An 18862-nucleotide genomic window follows, 5' to 3' on the forward strand; every position below is an offset into this window, starting at 1 on the left:
AGGGGTTGGAACCCAGACAGCCTAACTCAGGAGCCTATTCTGACAACCACTTGGCATCCATGGGTGTTTCCCTGTAGTTCCCTGAAGTACCCACCTCCACCTCTTTCCTCTTTTCCCAGAGCCACTAGGTTTTCTGATGGGACTGTTCTTTGATTTGGGGAGTGAGATGATAAATCTCGTGACATTGTATCAAAAAAGCCAGATGTTAGCATGGAAATATTTTAAATGTATCACAAGGAAGCTTTCTGGTCTAGGGCATTCTCCTAGGGCCTGACTGTTTCTTCACATCCAGTCACCTGCTCTGAGATTTTCTCAGTAGAAATTAGAGGATGAATCTCATGTTAAGTGGCTCAGGAAGAGAAGGGTGAAGAGGACTCAAGTTTCCATTTCTATCTTGTGTCCCCTGTTACGATGTATTAACAAGACAGGTGCCCCTCCCTTCTCCTGCCCCTTAACCTTTATACCAGAGGGTGAGCCCCGTGAGCTGTGGGGTTTATAAGGTCCTAGGAAGCTTCCCCCTTTCTAAGGTAGAGGTGTTTCCTGAGATGCTTGGAAGCTGGGGTTGGGAAGTATTCTATAAGTATCTGTCCTTTCACTGCTAAGTTTTCAGTAACCTTCATCTTTAGAGTTAAATAAAATGTGTCTTTCATTGTCTCTGTGTTCTTTACTAACTAAATTTGAGGATAGTGATGTGTAAAGATGGGGTCCGCTCTGTGCAATCCCCATTTGCAAATTCTTCATGGGCCTCTACTAGTATTAATATCTTAACGTTTATCATGGAGATCCTGTTTTAAAAACTAAACTACTCGTTTGGTAGAAAATAACTTACTGAGCATTCTAGTGAATATCAGAAGTGATACTGAAGGCTGTATCTGGCCGCAAGTCTTGAGAACAGAAGTGTCTAATGTATGTAGTCGGAAAATGATGACAAAAACCTCAAAAGAATTTTCACTGAATTTTAGCATCTCACACAACTGGAGAAACATTTGTGAAGAAAGAAACGTTGAAGCCCCCTTTATTATTACACACAAACTGAAATTTCCTTCTTACGACCAAATACAAACGTAGCAGTTAGTCAGCTGTTCCATTTGTGCTGGCTTCTGAAGTAGAAATCCCAAGATGACTTAGTTTCCAGCTGAACTGCAGGTGAGCTGAGGAGGAATGGAAGCTTAGTTCCCCTCACCCACCCTTCTTATGGCTAATTGGAAAAACTAGGTGGTAAACTCAGATTATTAAGTTGAACAGCATAAATATAACTTTATGATTATCGGGAGAGCATAGTATGTGCGTGCTTGGTGTTCGAGATCAATAGTTTATCCCCGTACAGGAACAGTTGCCTCTTCTCCTTCCTCCAGCCTGTTTGGAGCTTGGCCGGGCCGAACATGATCACAATACATTGGGTGCCTTCAAACGGTGACGCATTGTCCCTGTGGGCGTCCACCGCAGTAGAAGGGCTTTCCCTGCAAAACATCAAACACCACAGAACAGCAAGTCATTGGTCCCATATCTGATGGAGTTTATATTAAATGTCAAGGTGGACACTAAAAATTAGCCTCAATCTCCCGAACAGGGTTTCACAGCTCCAAATCAGGAGTTAGTAAGTTACAGAAAGCGACTGAAAGGAATGAGGTCTCTTAGGGGGTTGATGTGGATGGAAAACAGTTTCAGGAACAAAGTGCCAAGCCATGGCACTCTTAGAGGTGGGGAAGAGGAGAAAAGAGCGAAGTTGATTCGTAAACTGGAAGAGGAACAGAGACTTAAGTGAAGAGTGTATTACAAGAAGTTAAAAAACTAGTCAAAACCTAGGAAAACCCAAATAGGATAATTTTTGGCCTAACATAGATAAAGTTATTTGAAGATTACAGAGAAGTAATTACAGTTTGGTTTCCTTTTAACACAAAAGTTTAAATAACTGAGGATTCTGGTAAATTGTAATGTAAATCAATGTTTAGATTTTTGGGAAACATTCTCAAAGTTCAACAAATGATACTGGAGTCATTAAAATGTTTCTAAACATGAGGAATTGCTTCGCTGTTATTTGGCTAAGCTACAGCTAAGCTCTAACAGAGCTTCCGGTCGTAATAGGTGAAACACCTGAATTGAACTGAGCTTAAAAACTGATACGTAGACCAGAGATTATCATAAGTCTACAGAAAAGTCTTTCCCATGAAGTCAAGAAAGTGAGCCCCACCCCCAACCAAGAACGTCAAACCTGCTGCCTTGTGCTCAGCAGCGCTGAATCTTACGGACACAGGTAGCTTTTCATGAAACCAGTGCTGAAGGTGAAAAGGAGTTCATATATTTTAGAGGCAACAAAGCACCTCCTAGGACCACCAGTCTGCTCTGAAAATCAAAAATAGTGTCTGTACGTGTATGTATGACTGCACTATTATGCTGTACCCCAGAAACGAACACAGCTCTGTCAACTGACTCCACTTCAATTAAAAAGTTGCACAGGATATAATGTAATTAAGAAATGGAATGGTAACACTGAAAAAATAGTGTATTAAAAGATTACCTTATACGGTGAAACCTTGAATGATCACCTACAAGCTCATTGCTTGCGGTGAACATCCTGTCTTCTTTAATTCTTCTCTGTGAAAACCGAGTGTGTCTCCAGCACTTGGCAGAGGGCTGTGAACTCCTCCAGGAAGCCTGAGCTTCTGCTGCAGGCAGGGTTCTGGCCATTGTGATGTCAGGGTTCTGAGGCTCATGCCATCACTGACCAACTGACATACTTGTTTCCCTGATTTTGCCTCCATCTTTTGACTTTTAAAAATCAATGTATTCATTTTGAGATAATTGTAGAATGCAGTGCAGCTATAAGAGATAATAAAGAGTGTCTATAACCTTTTACCCAGTTGCCCCCAGTGGTAACATCTCTCTAGGTTTTACTGCAATATCACAACTAGGATGTTAACATGGATACAGTCAAGATACAGAACATCCCCTTGAGGATCCTTCATGTTTCTCTTTCTCAGCCGCACAGAGTTCCCTCCCACTTTACCATCTCTCAATCCCTGGAAACCTGTGATATGTTCCCCATTTCTTTACTTTTGCCATTTCTGGAATGTTGTGTCAGTGGGATCACACATTACATAACCATTTGGGGTTTGCTCTTTTGCACTCAGCATGAGTAGAGATTCATCAGAGTTGTGGTGGGTATTATAGCTGGTTCCTTTGTAACCCTTAGCAGTTTTCCATGATGGTGATGTATCACAGTTTGCTGAACCAACTGTGGAGGGCCGTCTGGGTCAGTCTTCAGTTTGGGGCTCTTAGAAATCAAGCGGCAACAGACGTGTGTGTGCAGGTGTTTGTGTTAACACAAGTGTTCACTTCCCTGGGCAAATGCTGGGTGGTGGTGTAGCTGTTGTTGCTGTGTGTCTTGTTTTTAAAGAGACTGTTAGAAGTTGCTTTCCCAAGTGGCGGCACCATTTCTCATCCTCACGAGCACTCTATGCCTGATTCACTTTCCCCACCTGCACACACACATTTAGGGGTGTCATTATTTATTTTAGGCATCTGATAGCTGTGTAGTGCCGTCTCGTTGTGGATTCAATTTGCATTTCCCTCATGGTTAATGATGCTCAGTATCCTTTTGTGCTTATTTGCCATCTGTGTGTCTTCTTTAGTGTTGTGGGACCTGTAGTAACCTGCTACCAACATTGTATGTAGAGACAGCATCCTCTCTCCCCTAGAAAACTGATCAGTGTGCAGATAAGGAGGCTGCTGCCCAGGTAGTTTAGATGCTGTCAAACCAGGTCGCTGTGATGGAACCAGAGGCTTCAAATCCAGCTGACTCCGGAGGTCCCCTAACATCTTCTGACAGGAGCAGGCACTTTGACAACTGCAGAGGACCGAAACCCAATCACAGTAGCAAAAAAGTGTGCAGTTTCTTTTGTAGGCTCCTGTAATAGTGATCTGAATACATATCTTTCATTCTTCAGTGACTGCTAAGGACCTTGAGGAAAGAGTCTCTATCTGATTTATCATTTAATTCTCACAGGGACGCATTGGAGGAATTCAAAACATTTTATTGAATAAATGAATGAAATAGATTTCTGCCATAGGTGAAGAAAAAATGGGGTACTCTGAAACAGTCTTTCTTTAATAATTTCATTCACTCAGCAGAGAGGGTTTGAGCGTGTATTTAAAGAAAGGCACCTGGTGAGGTCTGGACAGCAGGGAGCAAAGGGATTGAGACTCAACTCTCTCAGAAAACATAGATTTGCACGGTGGAGGCAGAAATTAAACAGATTCCCACCAGTAGATGTGTTAACACTACTGTTAGGTATAAAGAAAAATTAAAGAGTGAGATGAGTAATTAAAAGAGGGACACCTGTGTTTGATTGTGTGGCGCACAAGCAAGGAAGGCTTCTTTGAAGAGCCATTTGAAATGAATTTTAAAAGGTAATTTTGAATTATTTGGAGAGGATGCGAAAGGCAGGAGGAGAGAGAGGAAAAGAAAGAAGAAGAAAAAGGAGAGACAGTCATGTGTTGGGAGGGGAGGTTTCATATTTTCGTGCCGAAGGGATAGAATTTGAGCCTACGAAATTTCAGAGACATGAAAGTTTCCTAGAAAGTGAAATAGGTCTGAAAAGGTAGGTGGAGGCCAGAAGCACAGGTCTTTTTAGTCCTTTGGACCTTGTTCAGGCCACTCATTTTAAAACCAATCTAGTCTAAGTGGCATCTAGATAGTGGCCTGCAGACCCTTCTCCCCACTTGTAAAGGCAAGTGCTGGTCTGCACCTGCTTGCCTGTCTTTACAGCCGTGGGGGCTCACGGGGCAGCAGTTTCTGGGCCCTCATCAAGCATCTGCCAGAATGTGTCTGAGGCAAGAAATGTAGGCAGACATGTCTCTGCACCTTCCCCAATTCCCAGATCGTCTCTGCTCTCTGCCTCTCCCTTTTGGAGAAGGAGGTTAGAGCCAGGAGAACATCTCCCCTTCTGGAATCCAGTCACTGGTCATCGAGACTGATGTATGAGAATTGCTTTCAGGATAGGCAGTCCTCCCCCAGAGGTTCTGAGTCACCAGATCTAGAAAACCAGTATTTATAAAAAGCCTTGGCAAGATTCTTACATATAACCAGCACTGTGATTGTGTTTTAGGTGTCCAGTGAGAAAGAAGTGGGGTTCTTATGCCATCTTCCCCTTTGGTGTGAAGCAAAGGGGAGAAAACCTTTCCCAGAAAGATTAAAGGAGCTTTCCTTAGTCATGTAATAGTTAATTTAAGTGTAACAGCTTACTTTGTTCCAAAACACCATTGTTCTTTTCCATTTATGAAAGTGCTGTGAATGGAATAACAGTGACAGGGTCTGTTTTTACGTATTTCATTGAACATTGCACTTTTGCCCTAAATACCCAGTAGGAGACGTGATCCTGTGCCACTGGTACCAACATTTAAGTACATTGCAACGTCAGTTTTCTTAGTTCTATTTTTTCCCTTAAATTTTTAAATCTTTGATTAAATATCTGTCTTGGAAAACAGAGTGTGTAGTGTCAGGTGTATACGTTCCAGAACCCAGTTACCTAGTTCTGAATCCCTCTTCATTATTTACTACCCACCTGAGAAGACAGTGAAAGCCAGGACAACTTGTAGAGCTTCAATATCTTTATTTGTAAAATAGAGATCATGATAAAAGTGCCTTCCTCACAGGGTTGTTACGAGAATTAAATGAGCTAATACTTCAGAAAACTTACTGTGGTACCTAACACAGCAATCCTTCAGTTAATGTTAGTTATGCTTTTAGGAGACAGTGAGACTTTATATTCAAAAATAACCAGCGACGTCATGGGTGGTCTTCCCTGACCGGAGAGAGGGAGACAGAACAGGGAGTGGTGTTGACTGAGTAACTACAAGGTGCCAAGCTCTTTGCCAGGCAGTTTAAGGATCTCATCTCATTTTTTTTTTTTTGCAGCAGATTTGTGAGTTAAGAATCATTATTTAGAGTTTTACAAATGGAGACGCTGAGGCCCAGTAAAGTTAAGTAACTGAGAGCCACATACCTAACAAATCCTAGAGTCACGTTTGCCTAATTTCAAAGTGCTACAGTGTTTCACTACTAAGCAATGTTTCCCCTCTGAAGGAGAGAAGAAAAATGTACAGCCACACATGTTTAGGTTGGCTCAGAGGGTGTTTGATTGGCATGTATCTGTGTGTTCTCATTGACTGTCAGTGTCTGCCTTTGGTGCCCAGACCCATTCTCTTCAAAATGGCTGGTTTTGGAACCCCGAGCCACTGCTGCGTGCGTGGACCACCTCTCAGACAGGAAGTTTTATCAGCTCCCAAACTGGATAGTAGACACTTACTTTGGTTTTCTAAAATTATTAAAAAATTTTTTTTTATCCACTGGATATGTCTACTCAATTTAGTCTTTAGTACCACTATGGCCATTATACCTAGTGTATTTGATGTGTATACGTGCTGGAGGGGCCACATCTCATTTAGGACACATTGAGTCACTCAGGTTTCCATGTTGCATTGATCAGGTCTCCGCATTTCTTCCCAAGTGGCCCATCACTTAGGGCACAGCCATTGATAAAATCCTGCAGCGCTGGTCTCCCATGTTGCTAGTTGCCTGATGTCTTACCCTCTGCCCTTCCCTCAGGCTGTGTGCCTAATCCCATTTCAGTCACTTGACCAGTTCAGCCATCACCACCAGCAGGTCTTCTCTCAAGGCAGTTGGTTAGCTGAATGAATTGTTTTTTTGACTGAGCTGGTCAGTCTTCAGTCGGAGTAGAAAATTCAGTTGCCCACTGTAAACCTATTATATTAGCCAGGTAATACAAGCTGTAGTAGCCAGTAAATCCTCAATCACGGTGGTTTAAATACATCTGAAGGTTATTTTTTGCTAAGGCAAAGCTCATTTGGTAGCCAGTGTGGGAGTGGAGGGTTTTCAGCCCCACTCATGGACCGAGGCTGATGGAATTAGCAGGTGGCGCACAGAATTACTGTGGGCCCACCATCTCATTGGCAAAGGGGAAAAGTGAATGTGAAAGATTCATGGGAGGTTTTTATGGGCCAGGGCTAGAAGTGGCTTAATCATCCTCCCCACATTTCACTGGCTAGAACTTGGGTATATGGCCATACCTAACTGCATGGGAGCCTGGGAAATGTAGTCTCTGTGTTTGCCTTGGAGGAAAGGAAAACTTAAGGAGCCAGTGTCTGAGACCGCTTTCACTTTAAGGAGCGAGACCTCGGGCTTCAGACAGGCTGGAGGAGCAGTCAGGATGTGAACGTGCTCTCGTGATGAGTCCCCTCCTGAGGCCTAGTTGCTCACATCTCTGCACAGATACCAGGCTGTGAATTGTGGCTAAACCTTTCCACTGTGGCCTCAGCCTAATTTTCATTCTGGGTCACTGTCCCTGTGAGTAATTTCTCTCCTGATTCTGGCACTCTGGACCTTCTACTACTTGCTAACTGATTTTTACCTCCACAAAGATGGACAAGAGAGGGATGCCCAGGCCTTCTCAGTGAGCCCTTGTTCCACTACCCTTTGCTGCCCTCTGCTGACCAGACCTGGAAATGATGAGTTGTATCTGAAACAGCTCCCTCTGAGAAGGACTTGAATAGCTGGACAGCTACTCCACAACAAAGAATAAAAAAGCCACATTAACATAGGTGGGAGAGGAAAAGACACAGTCGCACCAAAAACCCTACCCCTGGCATGGAGACTCACAACTGGGAGGGATCTCACGGTTACAGAAATTCTACTGGGAGGGTGAGATGATTCTCCACACAGGCACCCAGCCCTTCACACCTGCACTGCAGAGGCAAACCCTCGAAACATCTGGCTTTGAAAACCAATAGGGGTTGTATCCTGAGGAACCACAGGGCTGTGGGGTATGGAGATTCTGCTTCTAAAGGGCCCACGGGCAGATTCACTCACCCAGGACCCAGGACAAGAGCAGCAATTTAAAAAGAGCATAAACCATATGTAAAGATTTATCTGCCATTCTTAAAACATGTACTAGAGGGACAGAAGCTTGTTGGGATTTTCCCCATGGATGGAGGTGCCAGCTGGTGCCATTTTTGTACTCTCTCGTTAACTTGCTAGCACTCACAGCCCATGCTGCTGCCACAGCCCACCAGAGGCCGTGGGCACACATCCCACCCCACCTGCACCGTTGCTGCAACCCTGCCAGAGGCAAAGGTTCAGCCCCCCATCCCGCATGCTGCTGCCACATCCTTGATGGAGGTGGTAGGCAGGGGTCCCACTCCTCCTTCCATCTTCCTGTTGCTTCACTGGAGGTGGCAAGTGAGTATCCTCCTTCCCCCACAAACCCCAAAGCCAGTGGGCAAATGCAGCCTGCACGGGGGATGTCCTTTGAGTGCCAGGCTCTGATGGATGGCGGGATTGCAGTTCTGATCCATGGGTCTGAAACAGAGAGTCACTTCAAGAAACAACCAGGAAGTAGGGCAAAGTTAAAAAATAAGGCTCAGTGCTTACATGGAGTCACCCCTTCAAGACTGGGAGAGGTAGCTGTTTTACCTAACATCGAAACAGACACAAAGAGCCAAGAAAAAGAAAAAAAAAAAATAGAAGAAAATATTCCATATGAAAGAACAAGATAAATCCCAAGGTTGGGGGGAAACCTTAATGAAATGAGGAGTTAAGTGATTTACCTGATAAAGAATTCCAAATAATGGTCATAAAAATGCTCGCTGAACTTAGCTGGAGTTTGGATGTACTCAGAAATTCAACAAAGAAAATATAAGTACCAAACAGAAGTCACAGAACCAAAGAATACAGTAACTGAACTGAAAAATACACCAGAGGGGTTCAACAGTGGGCTTAGATAAAGTAGAAGAAAAAAAGTCACTGATCTGAAAGAGCAGTGGAACTTACCCAATCAGAGCAGCAAAAAGAAAAAAAAAATTTAAAAAATAAAGATAGATTAAGGGACCTGTGGGCCAACATCATGCTAAATAATATTCATATGGGGTTACAGAAGGAGAAGAGACAGGGAGAGGAGCAGAAAACTTACTTGAACAAGTAGTGGCTGAAAACTTCCCTAACTTCGGTAAGGAAACAGATACCCAGGTTAAAAAGCCCAGAGAATTCCAAACAAGAGGAATCCAGAGAGACCCAGACCAAGACAAATTAGAGTTAAAATGCCAGAAGTTAAAGAGAGAATCTTAAAAGCAGCAAGAGAAAAACAACTTGTTATGTATAAGGGAACCCCCCAAGCCTAACAGCAGATTTCTAGCTGCAACCGTGCAGATCAGAAGGGAGGCATGGTATATGCAAAATGGTTAAAGGGAAAATCTTCCAACCAAGAATACTTTACCCAGCAAGATTGCCGTTCAGAATTAAAGGAGAGAGCAGGTGTTTTCCAGACCAGCAAAAGCTAAGGGAGTTAATCACTACTAAACTGGCCCTGCGAGAAATGTTAAAGGATCTTCTTTAAGCTGATAAGAAAGGACACTAATTAGTAACTGGAAAACATAAGAGAATAAAAGTCTCACTATTAAAGGTAAATTTATAGTACACTTATTAATTACTTTATTAATTAATCACTTATAAAGCCAGTATGAAGGTTAAAAGACAAAAGTAGTGAAAATAACTGTAACTATAATAATTAATAAGTTAGCTAGATTATACCAAATTTTTAAAAATGCAGACTTGTAGAATATATTCAAATTTGCTATCAATTTAAATTAAATCGTTATTTATATACTATATAGACTGTTACCTGTGAGCCTCATGGTAACCATAAAGCCAAAACCTATAATACACAGCAGATAATGAGAAAGGAGTGTAAGTGTAACAGTAGAGAAAGTCATCAAACAGGGAATGAAAGAGAAGAAGAGAGAGGAACTACCAAAGAACCAGAAGAGAGATAACAAAATAGCAGTAAGTACAGACATATCAATAATTATTTTAAATATAAATGGACCAAATTCTCCAGTCAAAAGACAGAGTGGCTGAATGGATTAAAAAACAAGACCCAGCTATATGCTGCCCTAATTTGGTAAGAAAAGTAACTGTCTGGGCAGATTATACAGAAGGTAACAAACGACTACGTCTTCTGTAGAGCAGACTGAACACTCCTACACCAATTTGTCATTTTCATAGAGGGAAAATGACATTCTAGTGCTGTGTTAATGTAATATTTAGCACTAAGAGTTCATGAAGTTTTTCTTTTTGTCTTACAAATACAGTTGTAAAAGCTGAGTCTACTCTGCAGACATTTTAATGGCTTTCATTGCTTCTCTTCGGATTCTTTATTTGCATTATTATAAACTAAGACAAGTAAAGTTAATTTTCTGCAAACCTTCTAAACTTTCTCTGTCCATACAAGATTTCTTTTCTTTCACTATCTTCTTTAACTTGTTGTACAGAATCTTTGCTTTAAGAAGAAATTACTGTCATTTCCCATTGATAAATGAAAATACATTCCATTACTTTGTTAACACATTTAGTCTTTTTCTGAAGCCATTGTTCCCAGGATAGCTTCAATACTCATTTTTAACCAAAATATCTAATTTATTTTTCACTAAATGTTGAAAAGTAAGTAATAAAGTTTCATACACAGTCTTGTTAGCATACCAGCAAATTTCATGAGCACATATAAAACAATTATCTATAGCTACACAATCACCATTTTTACAGCTTCAAAGCGGCAAAAATAAACATGTTCAGTAAAGAAAAAGCGTTTCATAGCATATGAAAATAGTAAGTGAATATTGATGACCAATATTTCAAGTATTTTATGTAGAAATTATCCAAATATTAAATGATTATCCATTATTTAATAGAATGTTACATTAATACAGGGTTTTAAAGTTAACTAAAAGATTTGCAAACTATGTCTAAGCAGACTTGCCAGTGAATACAATTACTATCGCTAAAATAAGTGTGTCAGAATTATATTTCAATTTAGTTGAATACAGTTTTTAAAATTTGGTTTCACTACCACCTCCCACATGCTTCTCACATGTTATCTCAGAATTCAGGACCACAAAGCGAAGTAGTCACAGTGTTAACCGTGTTTAAAGATGAAGTAACTGAAATGCTTGCTTGATAAGTGGTGGGATCAGCCTTGTCTTCCAGTTTGCTGAGCTGCTTCTGAATGTCTGCATGACTTGAGAGCTCATATTCCGCATTTCACACTTAAGCACTTTATTATATATCTGCCTTACATTCACTGATTCACGTGACCAGTCTTGAACGACTCAGTAACATTTAGTCTTCAGACTACATTAGGATCCCTTAAGTCCTTACGTAAAATACACGTTTTTGCTTTCCCCACCACTCCCAAGATTTGGGTTAGTAGGTGTATAGTAAAGCCAAGGAATATGCATTTTTGCAACTTCTTTCCCTTTCCCAGCCCCATGATACTAACTCAGTTTCTTTTTGAGACACACTGAATTAAACTAAATTTGAGGGACAGAACCATTATGTACTGTGCATGGTCTACAGTAAACTTTTGGCAAATACTTCCTGGTAGATTTCTATTTTAACTAACATTTTTATTGGTAAGTTTTTAGATACAGTGTGGCTGTACATAACAGAAATACCGACCAAAATGGCTTAAATGTAAGGACATTGATTAGCTCACATAAAAAAAAAATCTAATTTCGTTAATTTAGAAGCTTAACATTTCCTTCCTTCCTGCCTGCCTTCCTTCCTTCCTTCTTTCCTTCCATCCTGCCTTCCTTCTTTCCTTCCACCTTTTCACAGCCTCCGCTCATTTCTCCCACTGAACCCCACCCCTAATTTGGCAACCACCAATTTATTTTCTGTACCTATGAACTTGGTTTTTATTTTTTAACTTTTACTATTAAACTTTTTAAATTCCACATATAAGAGGTCACATGGTATTTATTTGCTTTCCTCTGCCTAACTTATTTCACTAAGCACAATGCCCTCAAGCTCCATCTGTGTTATCAAAAATGGCAAGATTTCATTCTTTATGGCTAAGTAATATTCCATCATATATATATGAATTATATATACATTATGTATGTTTTTTATATATATGTGTGTGTATATATATATGTATGTGTAAAATACCTTCTTTCTCCATTTACCCATCTGTGGACACTCAGGTTGCTTCTTTGTCTTGGCTATTGTGAATAATACTGCAATAAACACGGGACTACAGGTATCTCTTTGAATTAGTGTTCTTGTTTCCTTCAGATAAATACCCAGAAGTGGAGTTGCTGGATTGTATGGTAGAGCTATTTTTAATTTTTTGAGGAACATCTATACTGTTTTCCAAAGTGGCTGGATCAATTTACATTTCCACCAACAGTACACAAGGATTCTCTCTTCTCCACAGTCTTGACAACACTTGTTATTTTCTTGTACATTTGAAAATAGCCATTCTGACAGATTTGAGTTGGTATCTCATTGTGGTTTTCATTTGCATTTTCCATTTGATTTGCATTGATCATTAGTGGTGTTGAGCACCCTGTAACATATCTGTCGGCCATCTGTTTGTCTTGTTTTGGAAAAATGTCTATTCAGATCTTCTGCCCATTTTGTAACTCGATTGCAAGTTTTTCTTGCTATTGGATTGTATGAGTTTTTTATCTAGCTAGCTAGCTAGATAAAAGTTTTTGGAGATTAATCCTTTATCAGATGCATTGTTTGAAAATTTCCTCTCCCATTGGGTCAGTTGCCTTTTCATTTTTTCATGGTTTTCTTTGCTGTGCAGAGCTTTTTAGTTTGATGTAGTCCCACTTGTTTATTTTTGCTTTTGTTACCTTTGCTTTTGGTGTCAAATCCAAAAAATCTTCATAAGACTAATGTCAAAAAGCTTACTGCCTATTTTTATTTCTAGGAGTTTTGAAGTCAGTTCTCGATGTTCAAGTCTTTAATCTATTTTGTGTTAGTTTCTGTGTATGGTGTAAGATAGTGGTCAAGTTTCATTTAGTTGCATGTGACTGTCCACTTTTCCCAGGACCATTTGTTGGAGAGATTGCCCCTTCCCCATTGTATATTCTGGCTCCTTTGTTATAAATAAACTGACCATATATGTGTGGTTTTGTTTCTGGGCTCTCTGTTCTGTTCCATTGATCTGTGTGTCTGTTTTCTTGCCAATACTATGTTGTTTTGATTGCTACAGCTTTAGAATAGAGTTTGAAATCAGACAGCATGATGCCTTCAGCATTATTCTTTCTCAAGATTGCTTTGGCTGTTGGGGGTCTTTTGGGTTTCCGTACAAATTTTAGTATTTTTTGTTCTAGTTCTGTGAAGAATGTTATCTGCATTTTTAATAGTGATTGTATTAAATCTGTAGAATGCTTTGGGTAGCATGGGTCTATTTTAGCACTGTTAATTGTTTTATTCCATGAGCATGGAATATCTATTTTTGTCTAATTTGTTTCTTACTGTCCTGTAGTTTTCAGTGTACAGATCTTCCCCCTCCTTGGTTAAATTTATTTCTAGGTATTAAATACAGTTGTGTGTTTTTCATCATCTTGAACATGGTGTGCAAGAACTATTACCCTATCTGATCAGGTAACTGGTATGAAAACTTTAGGGAGTTCAGGTTAATTGGTGTCTTCATGAGACAACATAAGTCTTATTTAAAAGTTAAAACCTATGAATGATACTCCACAGTCATGTTTAACAGGGGAGACTCATGGAAGCATTCTTAAACTTAAACTTAATCTTAAACTAAAATTACCAAAGCAATCTGAATTATCGAAAAATTTAACTTGATTTACATAAACATTTTTTGTAGAAAAATGTTAGTAAAGGGGGATTTTTAAAAATAGATTAGCACAACTAAAATATTAGAAGTCAGTTCGTTTATATGTGACTTTATTTTTGTGATATGACTACATTCCTCCTGGAAATTCCTTTCAATATTGCTCTCCCCAAAGAAACATTTTTAATGGGGGTGGGGTGACTCCCCACTTCACCTCCATTGCCTTAATAGCTGGAACAGGCTGAAAATTCACGGATCAGTGCGGATCAGGTGTTTGGCAAGCTTTTGGCAGATTTCGGGTGACACGGGGAGCTGGCAGTGGTAACACAGATGGAAGCACCTAGCACACACTCAGTGGATGTACTGGGGCCGCTCTCCCGCAAGGCGAGGCCCCCGCAGGCTCCTGAATCCTCTGCACGGAGGATGAGGCCAGGATGTGAAAGGCGTGTTTGAGGAGAGAGAAGCACCTCAGGGCACAGAGCACAGGGCTGGGGGGATGTGGAAGAAGGAAGAGAATCAGGTCCTGGTGAGATGGTCCTCACTAGAGCTGGAAGCAGTAACTTTCCCCTTTCTTGCATTTTCCTGCAGACACCTCCTCACAGCGCATCTCTGTCAAGCTCCTCCTGACACACAAACTACACACACCACCTGAACAATAGCCACAGGGTTAGTCCCTCATAAGACCACACTTCTCTGCCCATGAAACCTCACTTGTAATCTGCCTTTGGTTCACTTCAAATTCATGGCAAGAGGTCACGATGGGTTTGATTTTGTGGGTACAGGCATTTCCTCAGTTCAAGCCCCCCCCCCATTGCCCTCTCTCCTTACAGGCTCACTGATACCTCCGGTGACATTCAGTATGGTAGTCAGGCCCAGTTTCCTTTCTCATGTTTTCTAGTGTAACAGACAGACAACGCGGTGGTGTCACTGTCAGTCACTGTCTGGGATGATGAGCGGGTCATGTGAACCGACCACAACATAAGCCAGCAGAGCCTTGGCACCATCCATCAGCCTTAGGGGCTTGACTCACTGTAGCTCCAGACACCACACTGGTGGGTATAAATTCAGTGTAAAATCGATTCTAAAGCCATCCACTTGATAGGCACCTTGGGATGATGAAAGGTGAAAGTAATAAGGCAACTATTAGCTTCCCTCTGTTAAAAAAAAAGCAATAAATTACACTGGGACAAACTACAAGTGACAGAGGGGAGGAAGCTGGGGCCACCTCCACCCTGACCCCCAGGCCCAGGGCTCCTTCCCAGCGGGAGGACAGCTTTTAGTCTGGCAGAGAACAGGTCCGTTCAGCCTCAGAGCTGAAGGCCTTTGGTCTGTGGGCTGTTCTGCTGAGCTGGGCACCCGAGCTGGGAGCTGGGGGCCCAGGTCGGGCCCGGTGTCTGTGGGTGTCTGCAGGGGCCGGCGGCTTGCAGCCACGCGGGCCGAGTGAAACTGAAGGGGGTGCGGCTGACCCAGCGTGTCTGGAGGCCCTAATAGGAGGCTGGCGCCCCTCACTGCTGCGGGAGCCCCTGGAGAACCCTTGGGCCTATCCCTCTGTGATGGCCAGTGCCCCTTGGGAGCCCCTGGAACAACTCGGGGGGGCTTTCAGCACTGCTCTCAAGGCCTCTAACCTTGGCAAATGGTCACCGGGAGACAAAGCTGTAGTCGTGATCACTACCTTTGGCTTCTCGATGTGTCTGAAAGACCTTTACTCACTTTCCCAGCAAATCCTGCTCCCCAAGCATCTCTGGTTGAGCTGGACAAAAGGCCTGGCTCGACCCAGGTGTCAGTGACAGCTGCTGTGACCTCACCCTGAACATCCCAAGAATGCCCCTACTCAGTGAGTCTGCTGACGCGGATGTTCGCCCGTCCACCCGCCAGCTCCTTACTTTGCCTCCTTCTGCGTGGTACTCCTCATTACCAAGCATTCTGGTCCAAAGTCTGTGATCTTGCCGTGCTGCGCTGTCTTCATCAGGACGTTCCTGGCCACCAGGTCTCGGTGCACCAAGCGCTGGTCTTCCAGGTAGTTCACGCCCTGAAACGGGGCCACGCAGTGAGGGAGTGGGGTGCTTGGCAGACCCCAGGAGAGCTTGGCCAGTGTCAAGCAGAGGGCAGGGTGAGTCACCGTGGAAGCCCCAGTACAGGGTTTAGTGTCACGTGTGCAACAGCCTTGGAGCCCCTCCTCTCCAGGGAAGGCGCTGGAGCCCCTCCTGGGACATCCCTTGACGGACACAGCAAGTTGCACCATGTAACATTAGTGACTGCTCCATGGACGGAAAGTGAAGACAGGAAGCATGACTAGCTGCCGACTTACTGACTTACTGCCTTCCAGTTACTCAGGTTTCAAACTCAGATGAAGCAAGTAGAAGAGGCCAGGCCAGGCCCACGGCCGGGCTGAGACCTGGTTCCGGACCACCCTCCGCCACCTGCCTGGCCTCGCTTTCCGTGTGCCAGTGCATCTGGGACGCTGCCCTCCCTGGCCTCAGGGCTGAGAACCCGCTCTTTCACGCTTTCCTGGACTGTCTTAAACAGGCTTCAGTACCAGTGAAGGTTCTGTCCTGTTTTATTTTCTCTCTCTCTCAACTTTTAATTGAAGTCATGTGGATATTGAATTCACCTTACAAAGGGCCACTCCCCACCCCTCGCTGGCTGCCTCCACAATTCTGCTGTAATTAGAATCAAGGTTGTAAGAGGAAGAAAGAGTATTTGAGAAGCAGCCAGCACAGTGCCCAACATGTAGTGAATTCTCCAATGTATAGTTGTCCCTTGGTACCTGTGAGATCAGTTCCAGGGCCCCCTCCCCTTCCCTTCCCACCCAAACCTGTAGAAATTCAAGACCCTTATATAAAATAGCACAGAAGTTGTATAAACCTACACACACCCTCTCACATATTTAAAATCATCTCTAGATGACTTGTAACACCTAATACAATGTGCATAGCTGTAAACACAATGTAAAAACTATGGAAACAGTTGCCTGTGGCTGGCAAATTCACATTTTGTTTTTTGGAGCTTTCTGGAATTTTTTTTTCCCCAAATATTTTTTGACCCATGGCTGGTTGGCTCTGCAGATGCAGAAATCACGGATGTGAAGGGCTTACTGTGTGTCCCCTCAACTCCAGTCCTTGTCCATAGCCTTCTTGGTGTCTTTGTCAGCTGCCCCTTCTCCTCTGACAGGTGGGGGTGACTTCCCACCCCTGCTCCTGGCCTGATGCCTGTTGCACTGAGCCTAGCCCCACGGGGCCCCGCCAGGCCCTAGCCTGCTGACATGAGCGTGGCAGCCCTCGCCTGTGGGCAGGGCCAGACTGGCAGGCAGGAGGGGAGGAGGGTCAGGGTCTGCACACACCCTGTGCTGTTGGTGCCACAGTCTCTCCACCTCCTCACAGCGGCCACTTCCTCTCTTCAGCCAGGAGGATGGGCCACATTTCCAGTTTCCCAGACACTCAAGAACTCTCCAGCAGAGCAGGCATGAGAGAAATGCTTACAGAAGGCACGAAATGGAAACGAGCAGGTTCAAACAACTCGGCTTTCCTCTCCGGCTTTCTGTAGCTCTCCCCATTTTAGTGCAGGTACAGGCAGCACGTGTAGATAAGAATAGATCCCAAATTTTCTGGCAAATTCTGTGCTTTCTCTTGCATAGATTCTAGGTTAAAAAAGTAATTAACTTGTCGTTATTGGAGCAAAATTTAAAGATTTTCTTCTAGAGCAAAACTAGCCATTATAGGAAAATAGGGTCTTAAAAAGACCCTGCCAGGAATTAGTCTCAGAGGGCTGTTTGTGAAGCCTGTAATGCTTTTCTTTTCTTAGGGGAAAAAGAAAGATCGATCCCTATGTCTCCCTTGTATTATCTAGACGGCTCTTGAATGTTATGATGTCATTTGATTTATGTTTTTTGGAGGCGGGGAGGTAATTAGGTCTGTCTTTATTTTTAATGGAGGCCCTGGGGATTGAACCCAGGACCTAGTGAGTGCTAAGCATGAGCTCTACTACTGAGCTGTACCCGCCCAGCCACTGTTTGCCTTAAATGCTTCCCTTCCTAAGATGTCTCAGGTGCCAGGAAGGCTGAGGGGCTCCTGTCCACTCAGGAGGCGGCTAGCAGGCGTCCTGCTGGAACAGCACTTCCAAATTAGGAATTGTTATTTAGGGATGGGGTGTGGGAGGGAGAGGGAAGCCGTGCTGAGAAGAGGCTTCCTAACGGAGCAGGACCTCCTACCCCGTCACCTCTCCCCACTTCCGGTGGGGGGGGGGCCTCTTCCCATCAGCCTGGCCTCTCCGGGGAGTCATTCAACCCACAAGGAGGACGCCGAGGGCATCTCCAGCTACATTTAACTATCATCCTGAACTTGCACTCTGCCTCTTTAGATGCCTCACGGAGAACTTGGTACACTGAATGCATTTTTGCAAGAGCTTGTTGAAGATGAATAGAGGCCAGGATAAGTGGGTGTAACAGCGGCTGACAGCCTGAGCCAGGCGTTTCAAACAGGCCTGCAAGGAAACCCCTTCTGGGGCTGACAGTCCGGCACCCACACCACCGCCCTGACAGCGATCCAGGGGTCCAGAGGCTGGGCCAACGCTTCCCAGACCAAGGGCTGGGAGTCCCCACCACCACAACTGGGACCGTGTCCTCAATTTCCTGCAGGCGACTCCACGTGAAACTTGCCTGCTGACTGGTCCAAAGGCTGCTTCGGATGCGCATAAGCCTCGCAGAGCCTCTTGGAAACTCGTTTCCCTGACTCTTCTCTGAGATGCTGGCTTTAATTTAGTGGAGTGCATTTATTTTGTTGATTAACATAGGAGAGCTGGGATGGGTATTGCGACACTGAGGTTGAAAGGGGATTTGAAGAGCCACCCTGGGCACACAGGAGGTTCAGGGCCAGTGCACGTGGGCTTTAAAGACTTTCCTGGCACAGCACCCTCGGAAGAAAGGCCTGGGGTGCGCTTGACATATGTGGAATGTCTTCCCAGGCGCTGTGGTACCTACAGCTCCGGGGAGGAGCCCCGAGCGAGAGGCAGGAGTGAGCTGCATTTCTGGCCTGTTGTTCAGCCACCAAGTGGAGAAGCCAGAGAAGCGCTGACTTGGTGAAGATGGAAGGGCAGAAAGTAGGCGTGGAGGGGTAGGCAGGAGGTTTGGGGAGAGTAAAGGAAAGCCTGGCCTCCACCCCACTGAACTCAGCCTGCCCTCAGAAGAGAGGGGACACGTGAGA

General features: G+C 43.7%; 1 protein-coding gene across 1 annotated transcript in view; it reads right to left on the reverse strand.

Annotated features, from left to right (window-relative positions):
* LOC116153933 (uncharacterized) overlaps positions 1 to 18862 on the reverse strand; it is a 44042-nt gene that overhangs the window by 12980 nt on the left and 12200 nt on the right. Inside the window, exons 4-5 of the mRNA XM_064487389.1 lie at positions 15548 to 15693; positions 1326 to 1460 (exon numbers count right to left, since the gene is read on the reverse strand). Of these exons, the coding sequence (XP_064343459.1) occupies positions 1326 to 1460; positions 15548 to 15693 (281 nt within the window). The remainder of the gene's footprint in view (positions 1 to 1325; positions 1461 to 15547; positions 15694 to 18862) is intronic.

This window comes from Camelus dromedarius, chromosome 7, assembly GCF_036321535.1.
Source record: "Camelus dromedarius isolate mCamDro1 chromosome 7, mCamDro1.pat, whole genome shotgun sequence".
Taxonomy (NCBI): domain Eukaryota; kingdom Metazoa; phylum Chordata; class Mammalia; order Artiodactyla; family Camelidae; genus Camelus; species Camelus dromedarius.